This window comes from Phyllostomus discolor, chromosome X (genome assembly GCF_004126475.2).
Source record: "Phyllostomus discolor isolate MPI-MPIP mPhyDis1 chromosome X, mPhyDis1.pri.v3, whole genome shotgun sequence".
Lineage (NCBI taxonomy): Eukaryota > Metazoa > Chordata > Mammalia > Chiroptera > Phyllostomidae > Phyllostomus > Phyllostomus discolor.
In genome coordinates, this window is record NC_050198.1 from 22,253,872 (window position 1) to 22,276,729 (window position 22,858).

At 37.3% G+C, this 22,858-nt stretch overlaps 1 protein-coding gene across 5 annotated transcripts in view; it reads left to right on the forward strand.

Annotated features, from left to right (window-relative positions):
* SYTL5 (synaptotagmin like 5) overlaps positions 1-22,858 on the forward strand; it is a 213,643-nt gene that overhangs the window by 133,963 nt on the left and 56,822 nt on the right. For 3 of the 5 annotated variants that reach the window (XM_036016436.1, XM_036016435.1, XM_036016438.1), the window contains exons 3-5: positions 3,645-3,854; positions 20,275-20,390; positions 21,851-21,959. In XM_036016436.1, the coding sequence (XP_035872329.1) occupies positions 3,645-3,854; positions 20,275-20,390; positions 21,851-21,959 (435 nt within the window). The remainder of the gene's footprint in view (positions 1-3,644; positions 3,855-20,274; positions 20,391-21,850; positions 21,960-22,858) is intronic. The other 2 variants (XM_028523498.2, XM_036016437.1) reach the window with 1 other exon arrangement.

Below are 22,858 nucleotides of genomic sequence, written 5' to 3' on the forward strand. Positions count from 1 at the left end.
GTGATGCTGCAATAACATCCTCAAATTCGTAGTGGTTTAAAACAATGAAAGTTTATTTTTCATGCTACATATCCATAACAAGATGGATGAAGACTCTATTTCATGGCATCCTCATGTCAAGACCCAGACTTACTTATTTGGGACACTGCTGTGCTCCATACAAAGAGGAGGTCATGTGGAAAACCAAGCATTTGCTTTTTACAGTTTTTATCTGAAATCTCATGCCACATTTCATGGATTGATGTCAGTCACATGACCACATCTAATGTCAAGAGGGTAGGAATATGCAGTCTCAACTTGTTCCAGTTTCATAGACTCTCTTGCAGCTAGTGGTAGTGGTGGGAGCATTTCCAAGTTGATTTTTGCTTTTCTGTTAAGAGACAGGTTTAAGTGACAATTCTTTTTCCTTCTTGCTGCCTTAAGATTGTACACTATGCTAGAGCTGCCATGATATTTTGCTTAGGAATGATAAACCACACCTTGAAAATAGGGGGCCATCAGGATGAAATAAATCCTTAATAACCTGATTTTGCAGGTGAACTAATGCAAAAACCTGCTCATTCTGGATTTCTTTTCATGCATGTATGTGTGTTGGGGGTGGGCAGTGAAACCAATAATTTAAGCCTGTTACGTAGATTTAGAAGTATCTCTAGCTTATATGTGTGACAGAGATGAACATCCCAGAAACTCACTTTCCTCAGATAGTTCTTAATACTGGGACAGCAAGGCTGGAACAAACAAAGTCCATCTTGCTTTGTTAGTGCTGGCTAGTAAAGCAGAGGGAAGAGACATCTCCCACCTTACTGCTCTCTTCTGTCTCCCTGACTAATTCTCCAATTGCACACTCTTTTCCTGGTTTCAATTGACGTCTTTTACCCTCTTCTTGTGTGTCTGAAAATGACTGTTATCTACTTCATGTGAATTATCCTAGACAGGATTGAATTAGGTCAATTTCTAGGACATATTTTAAAAATCAGTAATCTGCTTAATATTTTGTGCCAGCCTATGGAAATCTTTCCACATGTCTTGGAGATAACTTTCAGAATATGTGGCCTAATTGCCTTAGGAATTCGGCAGATAGTATGTTTGGACCTTTAAGTTGCTTCTACCCCATCACCTGATTTATACAGAGGGCCACATCTTTTCAGACTCCAGAACTGTGAACTAAGTGAACTGGGTGAAAACTGATTGCAAAATAAAATCATTTCAGTAGAACACAAAGAAAGATGGAATATAAATTTTTGTCTTTATGGCCATAAATTTTCCAAGTGGTCTCACTCTACCTTAAGAGGTTAAATTTAAGGCTTCTGATTATAGAGGGGTTTTTTTTCCCAGAGGATAATTTGCCTCTGGGAAATCCTGGAATACCCCATTTTTTCAGCTTTCTACTCTTCCCTCCACCACCACCACCTGCCCCAGCCTACTCAGATAGTGCTGCTGTCTAGGATTGCTGTCTTTGTTCTATTCATTTTGATCACTTTGTTGCCTTATCATTGTTGCATGAATTGTTATAGGTTTTGAATAGGCAATGTTTTATTTCTCCTATGACCTGAGGTATTCAAATGTCTGTTATACTTCTCCAAATAATATAGTTGTGGTCTTAAAATGAGAACACATTCTGTGCTTTAAAAGTGTGTAGTCTTTACAAATTTCCAAAGGTAAATTGCGTGGAGCTTTTATTATGCTTAATTTCATGAGTCAGTTGCTCATGGAAAAAAGAACATGAGGTACTTTGTAAGCTCTAAATCAGAGATTAAGAAAACATGTGTTATAGGTTGTTGTCATTTGTGTTTAGATAAGCAAAAAAGTAAGGACCTAAGAGTGCCTGTTGCAACATATGAATCATCTTGCATCATTTATCCTTTTCTAGACTAATCTGAAGGATAATGGGAATCCTTAGTAGGTATCCTGCCTGACTTATTTTCCCTCTCAATATCAGAATGCTGTAGTACACAATCGGCACTAAATAAATGCACATTGAATGAATTAATGAGACAATCAAAGGTTTTGGAAACCTTACTCTTCACTTTTATAATTCTCCATTTATGAATGAGAGATTCAGGCTAGGAATTAAAAGACCTGGTTTCTGTTTTTTTTTTTTTTTATACTGCTTACAATCTTTAATATGAAACTCGTAATACCTCACAAGTTAGTTTCAAGGCCCCAAAGACATAATAAATAGTTTTAAACACTTAAGTACCTTCTAATTTAACACACAATTGTGTCTTGAGCAGTATATACAATAAACTGAAGTCATTGTTAATACCTTTGAGGAGATGCCAGCCTCACTGGGTATAACAAAAAGCACAGGTCCACAAATGTAAAATGAGATTGTATGAGATGTGTGGGATGATTCTGGGATGTTTGTTTGCTTGTTTCTTTGTTTTGGATCATACAAATGCTATGTTGATGAAGGTACTGGACGTAGATAGTATAAAGGAAGGCCATGTCTGTGAAGCATTTAAGTGGAATGAACCTGTCATCTACATTAGTGTTTTCCAAACTTGGCAATATATAGAAGAAATAAGGACACTTTTAAATCATCATTGCATAGGTCACATCTCATACCAATTATATCAGAATGGGGGTAGGTGGGATAAGGCTTGGGAATAAGTATAATTTTTTGTCCAAGTGGAATCTTCCCAGTTGATTCCAGTGCATAGGCAAATTTGAGACCAAATATTCCAAAGCTGTGCTTCTCAAACTTTAATCACTTGGAGATTTTGTGAAATGCAGAATCTGATCCAGTAGGTATGAGGTGGAGCCTGAGATTCTGCATCCTAATAAGGTCCCAGATGATGCTGACACTTTGAGACCAAGGACCACACTGAATAGTTATTTTCTAATGTATATAACTATACATGTCAAATACTAAAGGAGGGACATGGAAATAGCATTTCTTTAGTACCTATGTGCCAGGCATTATGCTGGTATCTTTACACATATTATGTCATTTACTCTTGAAAACAGAAAATACTACAATAATAGTAAGAAGAATATTATTACCCCAATTTTAGAAATGAAGAGTTTTAGGTTGAATGTGTAAATCATTGTCTAAGTTGGATAGCTATTCATGATGAAACCTGAATTGAAATATAGACATGCCTGACAGCAAAGCCCACAGGTCAAAGGAAATGTTGGAAACCCTTAAATAGTAAGAAGAAGTGTTTACATTTGAAATGGTAGGCAATGTCTTTGTAACAAAATCTTCATTGGATCATCTTAGGGAAGTTCCCATATTCCCAAGTTTGATTTCATAATCTTGCCTCATGTGGTAAGTATATCTACGCAAGTAAATAACATGGTATTATGCATGCCTCTAGGCTGGGGTTCTGCTCCAATATTATGTTATCAAAGATCTTAGGGAAGTTGGAGTGCAATGTGAGTAAGTACTAATAGCAAACTAGCAATGCTAGTAAAGAATGTCAAAATTCCAAAGTAAAACATGTTTTTCTACTACTGATGTCAAAAAGTCATTGATTCTGGAGAAAGAAATTGTGTTTTCTGAAAATATTTGGCTCTGACTTCTTGATTATTTTAAATGTTCTTCCTAATGAACATGTCCCCTAAATAAAGACAGCTCAGCTCCTCTGTTGTTGTTGTTGTTGTGGTTGTTTTTTAAATAATTTTTTCTCTCCTTTCAGGAAGCTTAAAAATGAACTCTTAGAAGCAAAACATAGAAGTGGGAAGACTAAACAAGAGACAAGCAGAATTTGTGCTCACTGTCAGAAAAACCTGGGTTTAATATTTGACCGGGGAGACCCATGCCAGGCTTGCTCACTGAGAGTGTGCAGTGAGTGTCGGGTGTTGGGCCCAGATGGCAGCTGGAGGTGCACTGTCTGTGCCAAAGTCGCGTGAGTTTCTGTCTTTTCTTTTTTTATTGTTGTTCAAGTACAGTTGTCTCCATTTTCACCCCACCACACCCCTTGCCCCACCATCCCTGCCTCCTACCCTTGAACCTACCCCCTTTGGCTTTGTCCATGTGTGCTCCATACATGTTCCTTGTTGCTCGGAAAACCAGATGTGATGACTGAAGTGATTCAAGTGAGGAAAGCAAGAAGGAAAAAGAGTATTCAAAATTTATGAATAGAATGTGGGATTAAAAGAATAGCCCAATCGCAGGCTCAGCAAGGCCTTGGCTGAGCTCCAGTATGTGGATGGATGTGTATTGTGTGTGTGAGAGAGAAAGAGAAAGAAAGAACAAGAGAGATACAGAGTCAGAAAAGATAGTATTTTTATTTCTTAACACTATAACTTTATAGTAAAATTAGAAGCTTCACAGAACAAGGTCTCTTCTACATTTGAAAACCATCCAGGAGCTTTCTTCCATTTAGCCCTACTTGGCTCTACATGGCTTTTCGTAAGTCAAAATTACCCTGAGATATTGAGACATTTGGGGTAACAGGCAAGATAAATATGAAATATCAGGCTGATCTCTCCACATCAACTGAGGGACATAACTGGAGTAACTCCCAAATTTCTTGCCAACCTAGTTCTTGAGAGAGGGCAAAGGGAAATAACCTTCTCATTCACCTCTGTGTTTAGCCTATTGGAGTATAATGATCTTAGGTTTCACTATGCCAATCTGGGTGTAAGTCAAGAATCATTGTTTTCTAAGTTCACTTAAACTGGTGTCTGAAGCATGATGTGGTCTCAACTACTCCCGGAGCCAGCCGAATCCCATCCTTTTGAGAAGTCTCCCTCTTGATCAACCAGTAAGTTTTCTTTCTCCCAAGGCCCCTTCATCTCCTATATTCTGGGAAGTACCTAATAATTTCATCTTAAGATAACTATGTTGATCTTTGCTTCCAGTGGTTAAGGTGGGGCAGGGTGGAATGCTAGGATCACTTCAGGTTGGTTTGGTTTGGTTCATTTGGTTAAGTTTATCTTTTGCCCTCACTGAAACATCCTCTTATAGGTGTTAAGAGACTACTTTAGGAAGAAAATGAATATTTTATTAGTAAGACTAAGTGATCTTCCATTTCCAACTTCTCTGAATAAGAGCTATCATATTTTTTGGACTATAAGACACACTTCCCCCCCCCCACCCCCCTACATTTGGGAGGAATAATGGTTGTTAATGCTGCTGTTAAGTTCTATTTACATTTACATTGGTGAAATATTATGTTATTTATGTTATTAAATATTTTACCACATTGTTTGCTTCAAAATTTTTTTTCTATTTTCCTCCTCTAAAACCTAGGTGTGTCTTATGGTCTGAAAAAGACGGTACTTGTTCTATTGAGGATTCCTACATTCAGTGATTGCATTGATTTTAAAGATTTTATTTATTGTCTTATTTTTAGAAAGAAGGGAAGAGAGGGGAAAAAGAGGGAGAGAAACATCAATCAGCTACCTCTCATATGTGCCCCAAATGGGGACCAAATGCACAACCTAGGCATGTGCTATGACCAGGAATTGAACCAATGACTGTTCCACTTTGCAGTATGACGCCTAGCCTACTGGGACATGCTAGCCAGGGCAGCAATTACATTATTTATTTAATGTTATTTTGCCTGTACTTTTTCATAAAAGTGATCTTCAATTAAGCAATTCATGCTATGTTTCAATACTGGAATGAGATAAGTTGTTCCTAGGAAATGAACCAAATAAATTATTTTATTACTTTCTGTGGATACATTAATTTACTTAAGTAACCATCTTTCATACTTTGTCCCATGTAAATAAATTATTTTCAGTACTTCCTTTCCCTAATTAGCAAACATCCTTTATCAGATCTGGGAGAAATGAACACTGTTGGAATCATTAACATATGGGTTGTGTATTGCAGCCTGTCAAGGCCTATCAGGTCCACTCTAGGTTCTAGGAAACGGAAGAAAATGCACAAAGTCATGTGGATGGTTGACATGCCCTTACTCACAGGTGGGAAAGCCACACATACTGCAGACTGTGTGTCTCTGAGGAGAAGACCCTACTGGCTTAAGTACTAGAGGCAAACAAAGTAAGCTTTGAGCCAGAAAATTATGTAACATAGCATAATTCTGCACATGCGAGCCCACTTCATGTTATGGGAACAGTTTGTTGGACCCAGTCTCAAGGCTATGAGAACACTAGTTATCAGGCCCATTCAGGGTTATGGGAACACTGCTTCCCTTAGTTACTCAGACACCTGGGTGAGGAAGCCAGACTGCCTGCATTTACCCTACAGGTTGAAACATTGCCTTTGTCACATTTTTATTCTTTTTTCTAAACTGAGTTTAGTCATCTGTATTCTTTTTCTTTGGGCAATATGATTGTTGGTTAGGGAGGGAGGGACTCTCATATGCACTGTAGGCTCTTTAGCAGCATCCCTGGCCTCTACCCAGCTACTGCCAGTAGCACCCATCCCCATTTCCAGTTGTGACAATGAAAAATTCCTCTAAACATATCCCCTGAGGAGCAAAAGTTGCCTCAGTTTGAGAAGCACTGGTATACAGCTTCTTCAATTATCATAATTTCTGTGTCACTATCACTCAAGTGAAGAAATAAAACATCACTAACACCCCAGAAACCTTTTTCATTCTTCCTCTAAATCATGCTCCCTTTTTGTTCCCCAACAATGATCACTATGCTGCTAACACCATAGATTAGCTTTAATTTCTTATACAGCTGTTTTTCGATTTACAATGATGTGACATCCAGATAAACTCATTGGAAATTGAAAATGCCATAAGCTGAAAATGCATGTAATGCACCTAACGTACTGAACATCATATATTAGTATTGCCTACCTTAAATGTGCTCAGAACACTTACATTAGCCTACAGTTGGGTAAAATCATCTAACACAAAGCCTATTTTATAATAAAATGTTGAATATCTCATGTAATTCATTATATATTCTCTTTTGTACCATTGTAGAGTTGAAAAATCATAAGTGAAAACATTATAAGTTAGGGACTGTCTGTACTTTATATAAATCAAAGCGTTTTCCCCATTTTCTCTCTCCTCTACTTGAAGTCCTACAAATATGTATCTTAATTGTATTCAACATCTTTCATATGGTTCTTATGCTGTTTTCCATATTTTCTATTTTTTAATATTTGAATTCATTTCATATTTTAGTCCGATTTGTCTTTCAATTCACTAATCCTTTCTTTGGCGATGTCTAATCTGCTGTTATATCCATCTATTTATTTTATAAGTTCAGTTGTGTTTTTCAATTTTAGAATTTTCATTTTCTTTTTATCTATGTTTTTAACTCTCTGCTGACCTCCGTCTTTTCTTATAATTTATCAAATAAATTATTCATAATTATTTTAATGCCTATGAATTATAGATCCATTATTTAAGTCCCCTATGAGACTGATTGTATTGTTTATTGTTTCTCTTGGTTTTGTGCATATGTTATGTTCTCATAAGCCTGATAACTTTTAATTGGTAAACAAATTAAAAATTGTACAATTAAAAAAATTAAAGCATAGTGACATTCTGCATCAATTGAGAATATACATTTTTCTCCTACTGGGGTAATAGAATAGGGCCCCTAGATACTCAGGATTACCCTAATCAAATCAAGAATAGAGCTAATTTCAAAATTGGATCATCAGATCCTGTCAGAGCTGATCTATTTTTAGAAAAGTTACTCCTAGGGAATAGTCATTCAAGGTTTTAAAATATACCTATTAGGTAATAAAGGCAATTAATCTGATACTTTATAGATAGTGAAAATAAGAATGCCAAGAGGTTAGAGTGTGTGTTAGTAGAATTGGGATGAGTAAGTTTCTTCATTTGTTTCTCCACCCAGTTCTTTTACTATCAGACTCTGCCAAGGTAAATTTTGCTACTTCAGGACAGTGAAGAAGGAAATGTAACTTTAACAAATGATTGACCTTCCAATTGCAAAGTCTAAGGATTTATATGGAATTTCTAAACAACATTTTTCTGATTCTTATACAATATTATTTTATTTGACCCCCAGAATTTAGTTTCTTTTTTAGCTTTTTTTTATTGTTGATCAAGTACAGTTGTCTCCATTTACCTGCTTCCACTCTCCCCAACCCCAGCCATCCCCACCTTCCATCCCTGAACCCACAGCCCCTTGGTTTTGTCCATGTGTCTTTTGTAGATGTTCCTGAAAACCCTTCCTCTTCTTTCCCTCCATTATCCTCTCCCACCTCCCCTCTCGTTACTGTCAGTTTGTTCTTTATTTCAATGTCTCTGGCTATATTTTGCTTGCTTATTTGTTTTGTTGATTATGTTCTACTTAAAGGTGAGATCATATGGTATTTGTCTTTCACCACCTGTCTTATTTCACTTAGCATAATGCTTTCCAGTTTCATCCATGCTGTCACAAAGGGTAGAAGCTCCTTCTTTCTTTCTGCTGTGTAGTTTTTTATTCCACTACTGTTGACCCTTTTTCCCTACAATCTGGACCCCCATCTGCTCAAACAACAGGAACTAGGGACTATGACTCAGGAGCCCTTCAATCAATCAGTAGTTGCCTCAAACTTATGTATGGGAAGAGAAATTTTGTATTTAATTTCTAAATGCCACTTGCAATTACTAAAGCATACCTTTAAATACAAGACCCAAGGAGCATATGTATTCAAACACTGGTAATTGAAAATTTTGCCATCAATTGTCTACATCTCAGTATGGATGGTAACTGCAAATATTTTCCTCTAAATCATGTCAGGTCCACATTAGTTTATATTGAGAGATAAACATTTAATATATTAATGGAATCTGGAGAATGGTTGTTATAGATGTAGCCTACCCAAACTAATACGAGGTGGCAAAAGTAAGTTTACAGTTGTAATACAAATAAATAATACAACAACTAATAATAATAGAAGAATAAACTGTGTTTTATATACTCACAACTGTAAACCTATTTTTACTTTTGACTGTATAATCACTTCCTGTGTTTTTCCCCTTAACACTTATATGCTACATAGTTTACTTAATCTTATTCATTATCTTTCTTCCTTCACTAGAATATAAATTTTATCTCTAGTGTTCACTCGTGTAATTCTAGTCCCTAAACAAATGCCTATATAAGCACTCAATGAATATTTATTAAATGATTAGATGGGTGGATGAATAAATAAATAAATAAATGAATAAATTAATAGGTGGCAGGGTTTCATTTAAGGCATTTCAGGTTTAAACAAGTTATGGAACAAGTGTAGTTTTCCTCTGTCAGGATTATGGGGTTAAAAAAAAAAAACATGAGCCATGCCAAATACATTTGTCCTCTGAACAGAATAAATTCCCAGTCACAAAAAGATCTTTCTTTGTCACAGAAAAATTTAACTATAAGGCAAGTTGTTGTCAGAAGGGTGTAAGAATAAATAATACCAAATTGCAAGTTCTATGTCTTCATTAGGACAATGTTAATGCATTAGTATAAAACATCTGAATCATGTGTACTCCTTTTATTGGTGAAACAATAACTTAATAAACCCAACCATTCACCTTCCCAATTGATCCATCCATCCACCCATCTATCCAGCCCTTTTACATTTATTGATAACTTGTTGGTATACTAGGGGATAAGGATACAAAGATGTATAAAACATGGACTACCCTTGGGTTTTCATGGTCTAAGGAGGAAGATGAGTTTATTACAATATTGTCTAATCAGTAGAGTAATTGGTCTTAATGTATTAAAATGTCCTAAGGAAGAAACAGCTTTAAATGTGTGATTTTTATATCTCTCTGACAACAATTTACAGTCACATACTTATGTGACAGCTGGAAATGAGTGTTTAATGTGACATATCAAAACCCCTCATTTTTAAAGCTGGAAGTGGAGACCATTATTTCTCCAATATTCTAGGTACTGGTCTGTGTAATCTCAGAGACTTAATCTGTCAGTATTGGAAGTCTCTTATTTGCTATTCATAGAGTGGTGTTTGAAAAGAAAGTGTGAATGATAATTTTATTGGCAGTGAACATTCTTTGTTTGTTGTAAGAGAATGTTGCAGTGCCACTGGGCTGCCTCCTTGTTTAATAGACCATAAAATTAAAATTTCCACCCTGACTTCTAAGAGATGAGATGAGTCAGAAAGTGACTCATTCTGTAATCAGTTGGAAGCACAACCTTTATTGTTATTTACCTCAGATTGGGTAAAAGTAAAGAGATTTTATTGCTGTGGCACTGAAAAGATTAGAGCAAGGACTGATGGAGGGAGGATAGCTGTTACAATGGGCTGAGCAGTCATTGACATTTTCTCCAGTGCCTTCAGATTCTAACAAGATGGTTGCTGTAGGTCCAGTTGTAAAGCTAATTCTATAGAAACAGAATAAAAGGGATCCCGATGCAGCCAGTTACTCTGTTTTGCTATCCTAACAAGACCTACAAAATTCCACATGATTATGTTAGCTGAGGCAGATGCCCTTCAACACAAAGACAGTCATAATGATCATTTTTCCTAATTAGCACCCCAGCTGAACTCAGAAAGACCTTGAAGATACAAGCTACATGACAGGGAACCAAAGAAATGAAACACCTCTGATACAGTATTCATGAACTGATTTTATATTCATGCCATGTTGTGACATTTCATGCTGCTCTATGTCCTTGTGAGAGTCTCTTCAAAGGAGGAACCTGATATTTTGTTTTTGATGAACTGGTAATGATTACCAAAATAGGTGAAATATAACTGAAATAGATGAAATATAAATCTGTCAGTAAACTTGAAAGAAGATAGTAGTAATGTTGGAACATACACAGAGAGAGTGCAGAAGGGAATATATAGCCCTTTATTATGAAAAAAAGAAATACAGCCCCTGAAATCTGGAAAGTGATATGACACTTGCACATAGGCCTTGATGTTGTTAGGAGCTGAACTGTCACTCAGGTAGTAGGCTATGGTGTTCTCCTGTTGGGCATAATCTCAGAACACCAGCATCTCACAGGATCATTCTACAGCCATGATGAACTAAGAGAAAATAAAATCACTTCATAATATTATCTAAGCATAAATAAAAGCACAGCGACTGTTCAAGCCACAATGTAGCAAACATCCCCCTTTCCTGATTAATGTGAATGACATGCTGCTTCCTTACCAATTATGGCTTTAGCCTTGTTCTAGCCTGCCCTTCATCTAGATAAAACTTATTAAGATGCCAATCATATAATTGTCCCCACTTCTTGACATCACCTAATCTAGAGCAGATATCTTCTTCTTTGAACAGTCCCCCAAATTACCTAACATAAACCAAAATCCCATATTGTATCCTTTCAAATATTGTCTTCCTGAGATGCCTCATGGTTCTTATGTCATGTGTTTTCCTTCATTTCAACGAACAAACATCTTGATTTGTTTAACCAGAGGTGGGTTCCTGGTGATCTTTGGTTTGATAGGTATTGACAGTGGCCACATAGTCATTTCCAAATCATCCCTAGTTTAGCAAATTTCCATAATCTAGCTGCAAGTGTGGGATTACCCACATTGACCCAGAGATTTGGGCATGGTAAGGAGCTGTTCTGAGTACCTTGACATGCAATTTTCAACCACCTGTTAATTACATTCAAGAGCCCTCCCCTCTTTTAGAATGCCTTTTTCACTGTGGTATGGTATCTTAATATGTACATAAACTGGAGAGATTTTTAATGTGAAAATATCATACATATGACACTCAATAATGTATATGAATGGTTTCAGCAATAATAAAAAGAATATCTGCATATTTATCACCCAGTTTAAGAAAGAGAACATTCCTGTTTAGCAATTTTTTCATTCCCTTGCTTTACTTTATGGTTTTACTGCACTTGGATGTGTCCCTAAGTAATATATATTTTTAATTTTTCATTTTTGAGTGCTATAGAAATGGAAATCATACTATATGTATTATTTGTGACATTTTTAGCTCAACATTTTAAAATGAAATCTAGCCATGTTTATGTTAATACCATTACATTCATCTTCACCATGGTATCATCCTATAATATATCTATTTTCATGTTGATGGACCTTTATATTATTTCAATTGATGGTACAAAAGTGCTGCTGTAACATTCTTGTTCATGTGGCCTGACAAATATGTACAAGAGTTTTCCTAGGGTGGGGCTTTTCAAACTGCGGGTCATGATAAGTTGGTAGGGTTTTCATTTGAAAAAAAGGAAATGAAGTAGAAAATGTCAGTATACATATACTTATATGTGTGTATAAGCATAATAATAAATGTAGTACACAGAGTGGTGTAAAAGTAGATTTACAGATGTTTGTATGGGAAATAATATAATAGTTAATAAATAATCATATAAGAATAATCTGTTTTGCATGCTGACAACTATAAACCTACTTTTGCTCCACCATGTATATTCACATATAAATGTAAATATATGTAAATATATATGTAAATATATGAATCCGTGTGTTTATTTTCTGGATTGTGATATAAAACGTGTTTCTTACTGTGACTTCTGCCAAAAATGTTTGAGAAGACTCCTGTTGGGAGTGCACTTAGGAATGAAATTTCAGGGCAAAGGGTATTTTTCCCCTATAAATCTAAGGAGTACTGAAGTTGCACTTATACTTAAATAGTTTCCAAGTGAAAACTTGAAGTCTCAGAACTTTAATGTTAGAGAAAATTAAGGCCTAGAAAATTCTGAATACTCAGTAATCATTTAAAATCACAAATAATTAGTGTAATTCAATTTCAGTCAAACTCATTCTTCAGAACATGAACTAGAGGAAACACAAATTCTATTTCAAGCCTTGTGTTTTTCAAATGTCAGATTGATGTGGCAGAGAGGAATATAAATTTTACATTGGGTGTCATGTTTACTTTCAATTGTCTTTTACTCCTCCTTTATTCATATACTCTGCCCCAACAAACACACAAACAAAATCAGAGCCCATTGTATGAAATGCTGTAGGATATTCCTTGGCTTCTATAGGTTTTTACGATTACTTGAGGCCTTGTTATAGCTGAAAAGTATGAGTTCTCATCTGACAGTTTTATCAAATGCAAAGGGCATGGGCTTTCAGTATAAATTCTGTTTCTGCCATAATATCTTTATAACTTAGGGTAGATTACGTAACCCATGTGAGCTTTGGTTTCCTCATCCATAAATTGAGAATAATAATAACTACCTATGATTTATAGTGAGGATTAGAGATGTCCTATATAAATAACCTAGCACTTTACTTGGTACATGGTATAAACTGTAGGTATTTGTTTCTCATTCTTCTACTAAGCCATCTATCGACCTCCATGACCTGAGAAGATGGCAAAGCCATAATTTCAAAAGATTGTTCTGATGTCATAGAGCTCTGAAATGACAAATGACTCAGGTGCATATCTGAATTGAGCAAATAAAAGGATTATAGTTAGTGTTCTTATAAGAATAGCAAAAGGTAATGACTAATAATTCTGGGAAGATCGTATTTGTGTTAGGTGTTGGCACCTCTGTGTGTAGATGGTAAAGATGATATGGAGACTCACTTCTTGGGGCAGGTAAACTACATATGTACCCTTTTCCCCTGTCACATGTGAAACTGCTCTCAGTGTGCTATCCACCTCACCTCACACCTCAAGAACATAAAAAAAAAAAGAGCTGAGATTTTGGCATGCCACCATTGGGGTTTTACAACCACTGGTTTATATTATTCCTCTTGTTCTTGTTTCTTTTTGTGTACACTCCTTTTTCTATTGCAGAGTTTGACAAAACTTTAAAAAAGAAAATGCCAAAGAGAAAATATTTTAGATGTTGTGGCTATGTGCTACACTCAGCTTTGCAGTTGTAGCAGAAAAGCAGCCAGAGAAAATACAGAAATGAGTGAGCATCACTATGTTCAAATAAAACTATTTAGGGACAATGAAATTTTAACATAATTCATATACTTTTACTTGTCATAAAATATTCTTCTTTTGATTTTTCCAACCATTTAAAAGCTTAAAAACCATCCCAAGCTTGTAGACCATACAAAATAGATAGTTGGGTGAATTTAGTCCATAGGCCACAGTTTGCCTACGTCTGCCCTATTGCTTTTCTGAATTTTCCATAGTTATCTTCTCAAAAACTGTGCAAGTTATTTCCTAAACTGAATATTAAAAATATGTAATTCTGTGTTTTATTATTGTATTGGTTTTCTGTTTCCACTGTAACAAATTGCCACCATTTAGCAGCTGAAAACAACACAAATATATTATCTCACAGTTCTATAGCTCAGAGGTCTGGCTTGGCTTGGTTTGATTCTCTACTCAACATTCACAAGGCTAAAATCAAAGTGTGCGCTGGCTGAGCTTCCGCTCATTTTGGTGGGTAGAATTTGATTCTTTGTGGTTGTAGGAATGAGGCTCCCATTTCCTTGTTGGCTATTAGCTAAAAGCCAACTTAGGTCCTAGAGGCTTCTCTCTGTGGTCCTTATATGTGGACCTCTATATCTGAGTCATCTTAGTGTGCCAAATCTTTTTCTTATTTGAAACCTCTCTATTGTAAATTGTGCTGCTATGAACATTGGAATAGCTAGGTGCTGGAAGCAACCTAGATGCCCATCAGTAAATGAATGGATCAAAAAACTATGGTACATTTACACAATGGAATTCTATGCAGCAGAAAGAAAGAAGGAGCTCCTACCCTTTGCAACAGCGTGGATGGAACTGGAAAGCATTATGCTAAGTGAAACAAGTCAGGCAGTGAAAGACAAATACCATATGATCTCACCTTTTTTTTTTTATGATTGCTTCTATGTTTATTTTCAACTTTAAATGTTTATTTCAAAACTTAAATGGTTTCTTGAGCTTGCCCCTCTGAAGATTCCAAGCAGATCCTTTTATTATTAAATAGTTGGATCAGCTTCTTTGACCCCATTCATGTGTTCTTTTTTTCTGTTTTATTTTCAACTCTTTATTTGCATGCATTTGCAAATTTTTATTTCACTTTTTTTTTAATTTTTTTAAATATATATTTTATTGATTATGCTATTACAGTTGTCCCATTTCCCCCCTTCTCTCCCCTCCACCCTGTACCCCCCTCCCACCCACATTTCCCCCTTTAGTTCATGTCCATGTGTCATACTTATGAGTTCTTTAGCTTCTACATTTCCCATACTATTCTTGCCCTCCCCCTATCTATTTTCAACCTACATTCTATGCTACTTATTCTCTATACCTTTTCCCCCTCTCTCCTCCTCCCACCCCCCTGCTGCTAACCCTCCATGTACCCTCCATTTCTGTGGTTCTGTTCCTGTCCTAATTGTTACTTAGTTTCTTTTGGTTTTGCTTTAGGTGTGGTTGTTAATAATTGTGAGTTTGCTGTCCTTTTACTATACATGTCTTTTCTTTATCTTCTTTTCTTAGATAAGTCCCTTTAGCATTTCATAAAATAAGGGCTTGGTGATGATGAACTCCTTTAATTTGACCTTATCTGAGAAGCACTTTATCTGCCCTTCCATTCTAAATGAGAGCTTTGCTGGATAGAGCAATCTGGGATGTAGGTCCTTGTCTTTCATGACTTGGAATATTTCTTTCCAGCCCCTTCTTGCCTGTAAGGTCTCTTTTGAGAAATCAGCTGACAGTCTGATGGGAACTCCTTTGTAGGTTACCGTCCCCTTACGTCTTGCTGCTTCTAGGATTCTCTCCTTCGTTTTTACCTTGGCTAATGTAATTATGATGTGCCTTGGTGTGTTTCTTCTTGGGTCCAACTTCTCTGGGGCTCTCTGAGCTTCTTGGATTTCTTGGAAGACTGTTCCCTTTGCCAGATTGGGGAAGTTCTCCTTTATTATTTGTTCAAATACATGCTCAATCTGTTGCTTTTCCCCTTCCGATTCTGGTACCCCTATAATTCGGATATTGGAACGTTTAAAGGTGTCTTGGATGCTCTTAATCTTTTCCTCAATTTTTTGAATTCTTATTTCATCATGCTTTCCTGCTTGGTTGATTCTATCTTCCTTCTGGTCCACTGTATTGTTTTGAGACTCATATTCCTTCCTTTCACTATTGGCTCTCCTCCGCGTGTCTTCCTGCATTTGTTTTATGGTAATCTGCATTCTTTCATCTAAATGTCGTCCAAAATCCACCAGTTCCGTGAGCTTTCTGATCACCAGTGTTTTGAACTGCGCATCTGATAGATTGGCTAATTCTTGGTCACTCAAAAGGATGAGTCCTGGGGGACTGATCTGCTCTGTTGAAAACATTTTTTTTTCCCCCCTGTCTCTCCTTTTTTTTTTTTCCCCGGTCTGGTTGCTCTTGTTACGGTGGGGGGCGGAGCCTTAGGTGCTCACTGGGGCTGGGCACCCCAGTCGCTAGGTTGTGACGTTATATGTGGGGGCGGGGCATGAGCGGAGCGGGGCGGGAGAAAACAGTGGCGGTAGTTCCGTTCCCCTGGACTCAGACCCTTGTCTGGGCTTCTGGGCCGCGAGTTCTGCCCTGGTCCACAATCGCTACCCCTCTGGGTCTGCCAGCCGCAGCTTGCGTACTCAGTGATCGCCGCTGCCTTCTTGCGCGCCGGATGGCTTTTGTGCCAATTTCGCGCCAAACCTTCCCCCGACCTCGGCACGCCGCCGACCGGAGCCAGCCCCTCGCCCGCCCGGCTGGTCTTCTCCTACCAGTCCGGATGAACTCGTCTACTTCAACTTCTTGGCTGCCCGACTTCCATTCAGATAAATCCTCTGCTGGCTCTGGGTGTTATTCTGATAGTAAATTATTGTTGTAAATTATTGGTTTTCTAATCTTGGTTGTACGAGGAAGTACGGTGTATCCACCTATTCCTCCATCTTGCCGGAAGTCCTGATCTCACCTTTAACAGGAACCTAACAACAAAACAAAGAAACAAGCAAAATATAACCAAAGACACTGAAATAGGGGACAGACTGACAGTGACCAGAGGGGAGAGAAGAGGGAATTTCAGGGGAGAATGGGAAGGGTTTACAGGAACAAATTTAAAGGAGACATGGACAAAAACTAGGGGAAGGGTGGTAATGGGAGGGAAGTGAGGAGGGTTGGGTGGGTGGGCTGGAATGGGAGTAAAAGGGAGAAAACTGTACTTGAACAATGATTAAAATAAAATTTTAAACAACAACAACAAAAAACAAACAAACAAACAAAAAAAGAAACCTCTCTGACTAATTGTACAGCATCTCAGCATTTGAATTCTTCTTCTTCCTCTGTTTTTTAACTTTTTCATCTTTAATATATTTTCCATTGCCATTTAGTCCCCTTATACCCCATACCCACCAGCAATCACCACTTCCTCTGTTTTTAAGAGCTTAGTGATACTTTGTGCTCCCATAATCTAGAACAATCTCCCTGATTGGAAACTTTAATTTAATCAGCAAAGTTTAATCATAGCAGTAGCTAGATTAGCATTTGGTTGATAACTAAGAGATAAAAACCTTGAGGAATTTAGAATTTAGAATAGCACAATTACCATCTACATTTTCCACATAAATAGTAATATGTAAGAGTATAGTGCACGTGAGATGTATCCAGAAATAATTTAACCCATTTAAGCATTTGGTTTTGGTTCATTAGTTCTTCTTATATTTCACATATTTCATAGGGACATTTTATACAGTTTGGAGCTGATTTAATAGTCTTCTCATTAGATGATCAAGCAACTTGGGAATAAATCTGAGATGTACATGATATGGTATTCTTTTCAATGAATAATTTGGTCCAATAATAGAATTTTCATTCTTAGTAGAGGAACTGTTTTATATATAAGCAACATTTTTTAATTTTTAATGTTTTATTTAAATTATTTTATTGTTCAATTACAGTTGTGTGTATTTTCTCCCCACCCCCTACAAACCCACCTTCCTCCCTTGCTTCCACCCTCTCCCTTGGTTTTGTCCATGTGTCCTTTACAGTAGTTCCTGAAAACCCTTCTCCCCACTGTCCCCTCCTCCTGCCTCTGGCTATTGTTAGATTGTTCTTCATTTTAATGACTCTGGTTATATTTTGTTTGCTTTTCTCTTTTGTTGATTATGTTCCAGTTAAAGGTGAGATCATATGGTATTTGTCTTTCACTGCCTAGCTTGTTTCACTTAGCATAATGCTCTCCAGTTCCATCCATGCTGTTGCAAAGGGTAGGAGTTCCTTCTTTCTCTCTGCTGAGTAGTATTCCATTGTGTAGATGCACCATGGTTTTTTGATGCACTCATTTACTGATGGGCACTTAGGTTGCTTCCAGCACTTGGCTATTGTAAATTGTGCTGCTATGAACATTGGAGTGCATAGGTTCTTTTGGATTGGTGTTCAGGGCTCTTAGGGTATAATCTGAGCAGTGGAATTGCTGGGTCAAAGGCAGTTCCATTTTTAGTTTTCTGAGGAAATTCCATACTGTTTTCCACAGTGGCTGCACCAGTCTGCATTCCCACCAACAGTGCACTAGGGTTCCCTTTACTCCACATCTTCTCCAACACTTATTGTTTGTTGCTTTGTTTATGATGGCCATTCTGACCTGTGTGAAGTGATATCTCCTTGTTGTTTTAATTTGCATCTCTCTGATGGTTAGTGACGTTGAGCATCTTTTCAAATGTTTCTGGGTCCTCTGTATGTCCTCCTTAGAGAAGTGTCTGTTCAAGTCTTTTGCCCATTTTTAATTGTTGTTTTTTTTTTGTCTTCCTGGAGTATATATAAGTGACTTTTGTCTCCTGTGTTCAGAAGTAGGGTAGGATTTCAGGGTAAATGCTGTGGGAGAACAATTTGGTATATTTTTCTGGAGAATTTTTTAATTATTTTATTGTTGTTAAATTACGGTTGTCCCCATTTTCCCCCCATTGCTCTCCCTTGCCCTGCCCTGCCCATCTTCCCCTTCCATATTCAATCCTCACCCCATTGTCCTTGTCCATGGGTCCTTTATACATGTTCCTTGACTTGACCCTTCCCTTTCTTTCTCTCATTATCCTCCTCCCCACTCCTCTCTGGTCAGGATCCAATTGTGATTTTCTAAGTCCAATCAGTTACTGAATCACACAGATATAATATTCTGAGCCAAGAAATCTCTATTTGGCTCTCAGATGCTTTTTTTAGCCACCATGTCACCAGTCTTGTTGCCCTTGTGATACCCTAGTTTATATCTTCATATTTTTCTAGCCTATCTTTTGTCATAACTTTGTAATGGGCCTGCCTGCTTCTGGTTTCTCCTTTCTCCATATAATATTCCAGAGATTATATGATCCAACCTGAACTTTAGAAAAGCTGCCAGAGTTCCCCCATTGCCTCCAGAATAGCATTCCAACTCCTTTGTGTGACATTCAAAGATTTCCATCATATGACTCAATTCTATCTTTCAACCTCCTTTTCCATTACAACCCTCCACAGAAGTGTTGGGACAATAGTTAGTAAACACTATTGTCCCAACAATAGAGATGGGCAATCTTCTGAGAATGGAACATAGGCCTGTGTAACTAGGGTAAAGTGTTTGTGTAACTATTGAAGGGGTGTGGAGCATGGCTTGAAAGGTAGCTTTGATCATTCAAAGATCCTTCTTCTTTACCTTCACCATTCAAATGATTATGAAATCCAGACAAGCCCTTCTAACAGCTGTGTTTTTAATTTATCTCCTCCTTTCTATTAGTCTTGCCATTGTCCTAGCATGGGTCTTGTCATCTCTCTTCTGGACTATTGCCATGGCTAACCTGTCTCTGCACCATTCTCTCTTTACTCTAACCCAGTCATCATATTACAGTAAGGTATCATTCTAAAACAGAGTCTTATGGCCCCTTTGTAATTCAAAACCTTCACTTGTCCCCCACTATTTCCACTGAAAATTATTTACCCACTAATGCAGTAGTTAAGAACTTGAGCCCTAAGCCAGACTGCTTGGGATTGGATCCTAATTCTACTTACCAGCTATGTGATGGGAGGCATGCTATTTTACTGCTCTAAATCTCAGTTTTCTTATCTGTAAAATGGGGATATTAATGGTTATACAGTTTTTTTAGGATAATTTTTAAAGATTTTATTTATTTTCAGAGAGGGAAGGGAGGGAGATAGAGAGAGGGAAACATCAATGTGTGGTTGCTGGGGGTCATGGCCTGCACCCCAGGCATGTACTCTGACTGGGAATCGAACCTGTGGCACTTTGGTTTGCAGCCCGCACTCAATCCACTGAGCTATGCCAGCCAGGGCTAATACAGAGTTTTTATGTGGATAAAAATATAGTAAGTATGAAGAACAATTACCAGTACCTGGTACATAGCAAGTATTCAACTAATGCTGGCCATAATAATCACTGTAGAGTACTCCAGAGATTGAGATGGGCTCTATAAATAACTGCCTATTTTTTTTTTTACTTAGTTAGAAATTTTTGAGAGTTATCTATTTGGCTAAATAACTGAGTTTCAATGTTCTCCCCTTTTGCCCTCTGTAGGCAACTAAGGATTGTAACTGGTGAGTGGTTTTTTGAAGAAAAGTCAAAACGTTTCAAGCAAGCCAATGTTCTAGGCACAGATGTTGTCCGACAGTCCATCTTAAGAAGAAATCCAGGTAATTAAAGAAATTATTTGGTCTCAAAATTGTCTTACTCTGTATTTTGGCTGGCTAAATAACTTCACTATACTATGTAACAAATGAGCACAGTTGAATTTCCTGAGTCCTTTAGGTCCTTTCAAAACATGAAATCTAAAATTGCAATTCATTCAAGGGAAGAGGAAGTCAGTAGAAAAAATACACAGTGATTTTCTGTCTATCTGATATACTGAGGCTGTTAAAGGAAGCATTTATATTCATCACAGACAGTTCTTTTACTAAATGCACTTCCAATATTTTACTAAACATTTAAGGAATTAACATAAAACAGATGAATTGTATGATTCATGTTGTGAAAGCTATCCTTGATTTTTCAACAAAATGTTTTTCAGATTTCTTAAAAATATTACTTTTTCTAATCCAGTTGTTCTCGACCATGGGATGATATTGTGTATTTGCCCCCTTCCCCAAGCCAGGGGACTATTTAGAAATGCAAGGGGACATTTCTGGTCATCTCTATGACTTGGGGGGAAGCCATAGATGGGAAAATTAACAGAATTTAGCTGGCATGTGCCAGAGATTTCCATGTTCTGAAAGGCACAGGACACTTTTACTCAGTGAAGAATTATACTGTCACCAAATGAAAATAACAGCCCACCCTGAGAAGGCTACTCTGTACATTCAAACAATAATTTAATTGGTTAAATATTGAGTGAAACTTGTGTTTAAGAGCATATTTATCATGTGTGGTATAGTACAGGTGGAGCAGGCATCTTCTGGCCTGTTCCTAGGGTATCTGATATTTCATATACCAGAGACTAATTCCCTTGTTTTGAAGTGTGGCAGGAAGGGCTGGAAGGCTTGAAATTGTTTCATTGCCACTTCTGGGTGTGGCACTAGAAGGAAGGGCTTTCTCAGATGGGTAAGATCAGGTCTGATGACACAAAAGGACAGAATGGAGTAGAGTTAGAATTAAGCAGTTAGCTATGGCTGCTTCTTTCACTTAAACTTCAGTACTTTCCAGAGTATGAAATGTCTCTCAAGTTGTGAGGTGTATTCACAGGTACTCACTCTCCCATTAAATCTGGCTTATGTACTAGAAACCAGAGTATCATTTCTAGAATCCTATCCTGAATTCAGTTTCTAAGGATTTGGAGTTCTCATGAACTCAGGCTCCTCTACCCTAAAGACATCTTAGGAGGAAGATGTGTTGTTCTTCCATTGCAGTCATCCCTAGAAAGCTTAGCTCAGCAAACTTCCCACAGATCAGCCCTGATGTTATTCCTCATTTAACTCTGGAATGCTCAACTAATAAGGAATAACAGTGTGACTGGGAATTTTAGGATGGGATTATCATTGACAATTATTATAGACTTCTTTGCCCTGTGCTAATGTAGGAAAGTGAATAAAGAATATAAAATTGTTCTCATTTCTAACCATTTTGTATGTAAATTTGTTTTCTGATTATTTTTAATGAGGAGGTGAAGAAATACAAAGCCAAGAGAAAAACCACCAGGATGCACAAAAGTCAAACACTTCACCTTCTGCTGGGCAGAAGGCCAGCCATGATGGGCCCAGGAGAAAGGGGTAAGACACAGACAACCCAAAGGGAATTTTTTGTCTTTATTCCAAACACCTCTAAAATAAAGACTCCTTAGTTTTTGAAGTCTGATGTCACTATAGTGACCCAGAGAAGGTCAGAGATTCAGCTAGGGTAACATCCTCCTGAAGAAATGCAGTTTTAATTATTTTTGGTGTTAGGTGAATAAAGGCTCCCTCTGACCTTTATTCATGTCAGAGTGAATAAGAGTTTATCTTCTCATTTATAAGAGTTTTTCTTTCATTTGACATATCCAGTCTTGTACCAAGTGATTCTTATTGCTTCTAGGTAGAAGGTTTCATGTCAGGGCCAGTCTTGTCTATAAAGAGGTGATGACTGCCTTTGTTGTAAAATGTCAACACCCCTCTTCCCATCCTGAGTGTTGATATATGAAATGTTCAAATCAAAGACTTATACTTGGGCTGAAAACATTATATCACCTATTTAAAATTCAGGCTTCCCTAAGGGAAAAAAATTCAAATTTGGCTACCTCAGTAACAATTCATAAAGCAAATATACATGTAAGGTATATTTGAGAATTAAGAGGCACACCAGGAATCAAGATTCAAGGAGGCACTAGGAAACTGGGGTCAAAAAGGTTCCAGTAAGGGAGAGAAGTTGTCCCCCAAATGCCAGTGCTAGGAAACACAAGGCAAAATGCTGCTTCATTTCTCAGGCAGCTATTGGGTAGTTTTGTGGCTGAAGTAGTGAGAGTTCTAGTATGGACCAAATCATTTTATGGTCCTTTCCAGGTAGCAAGCCATTGTTCTCTCAGCAGAAATCAATGTGAGAGACTGCCAGTGTTTGAGATTTTATCTGGCTCTACAGAAAATCTTTTTTATTAAGAATCTTGAACTGTGAGTAGGAATGAAACCTAAATGTCCAT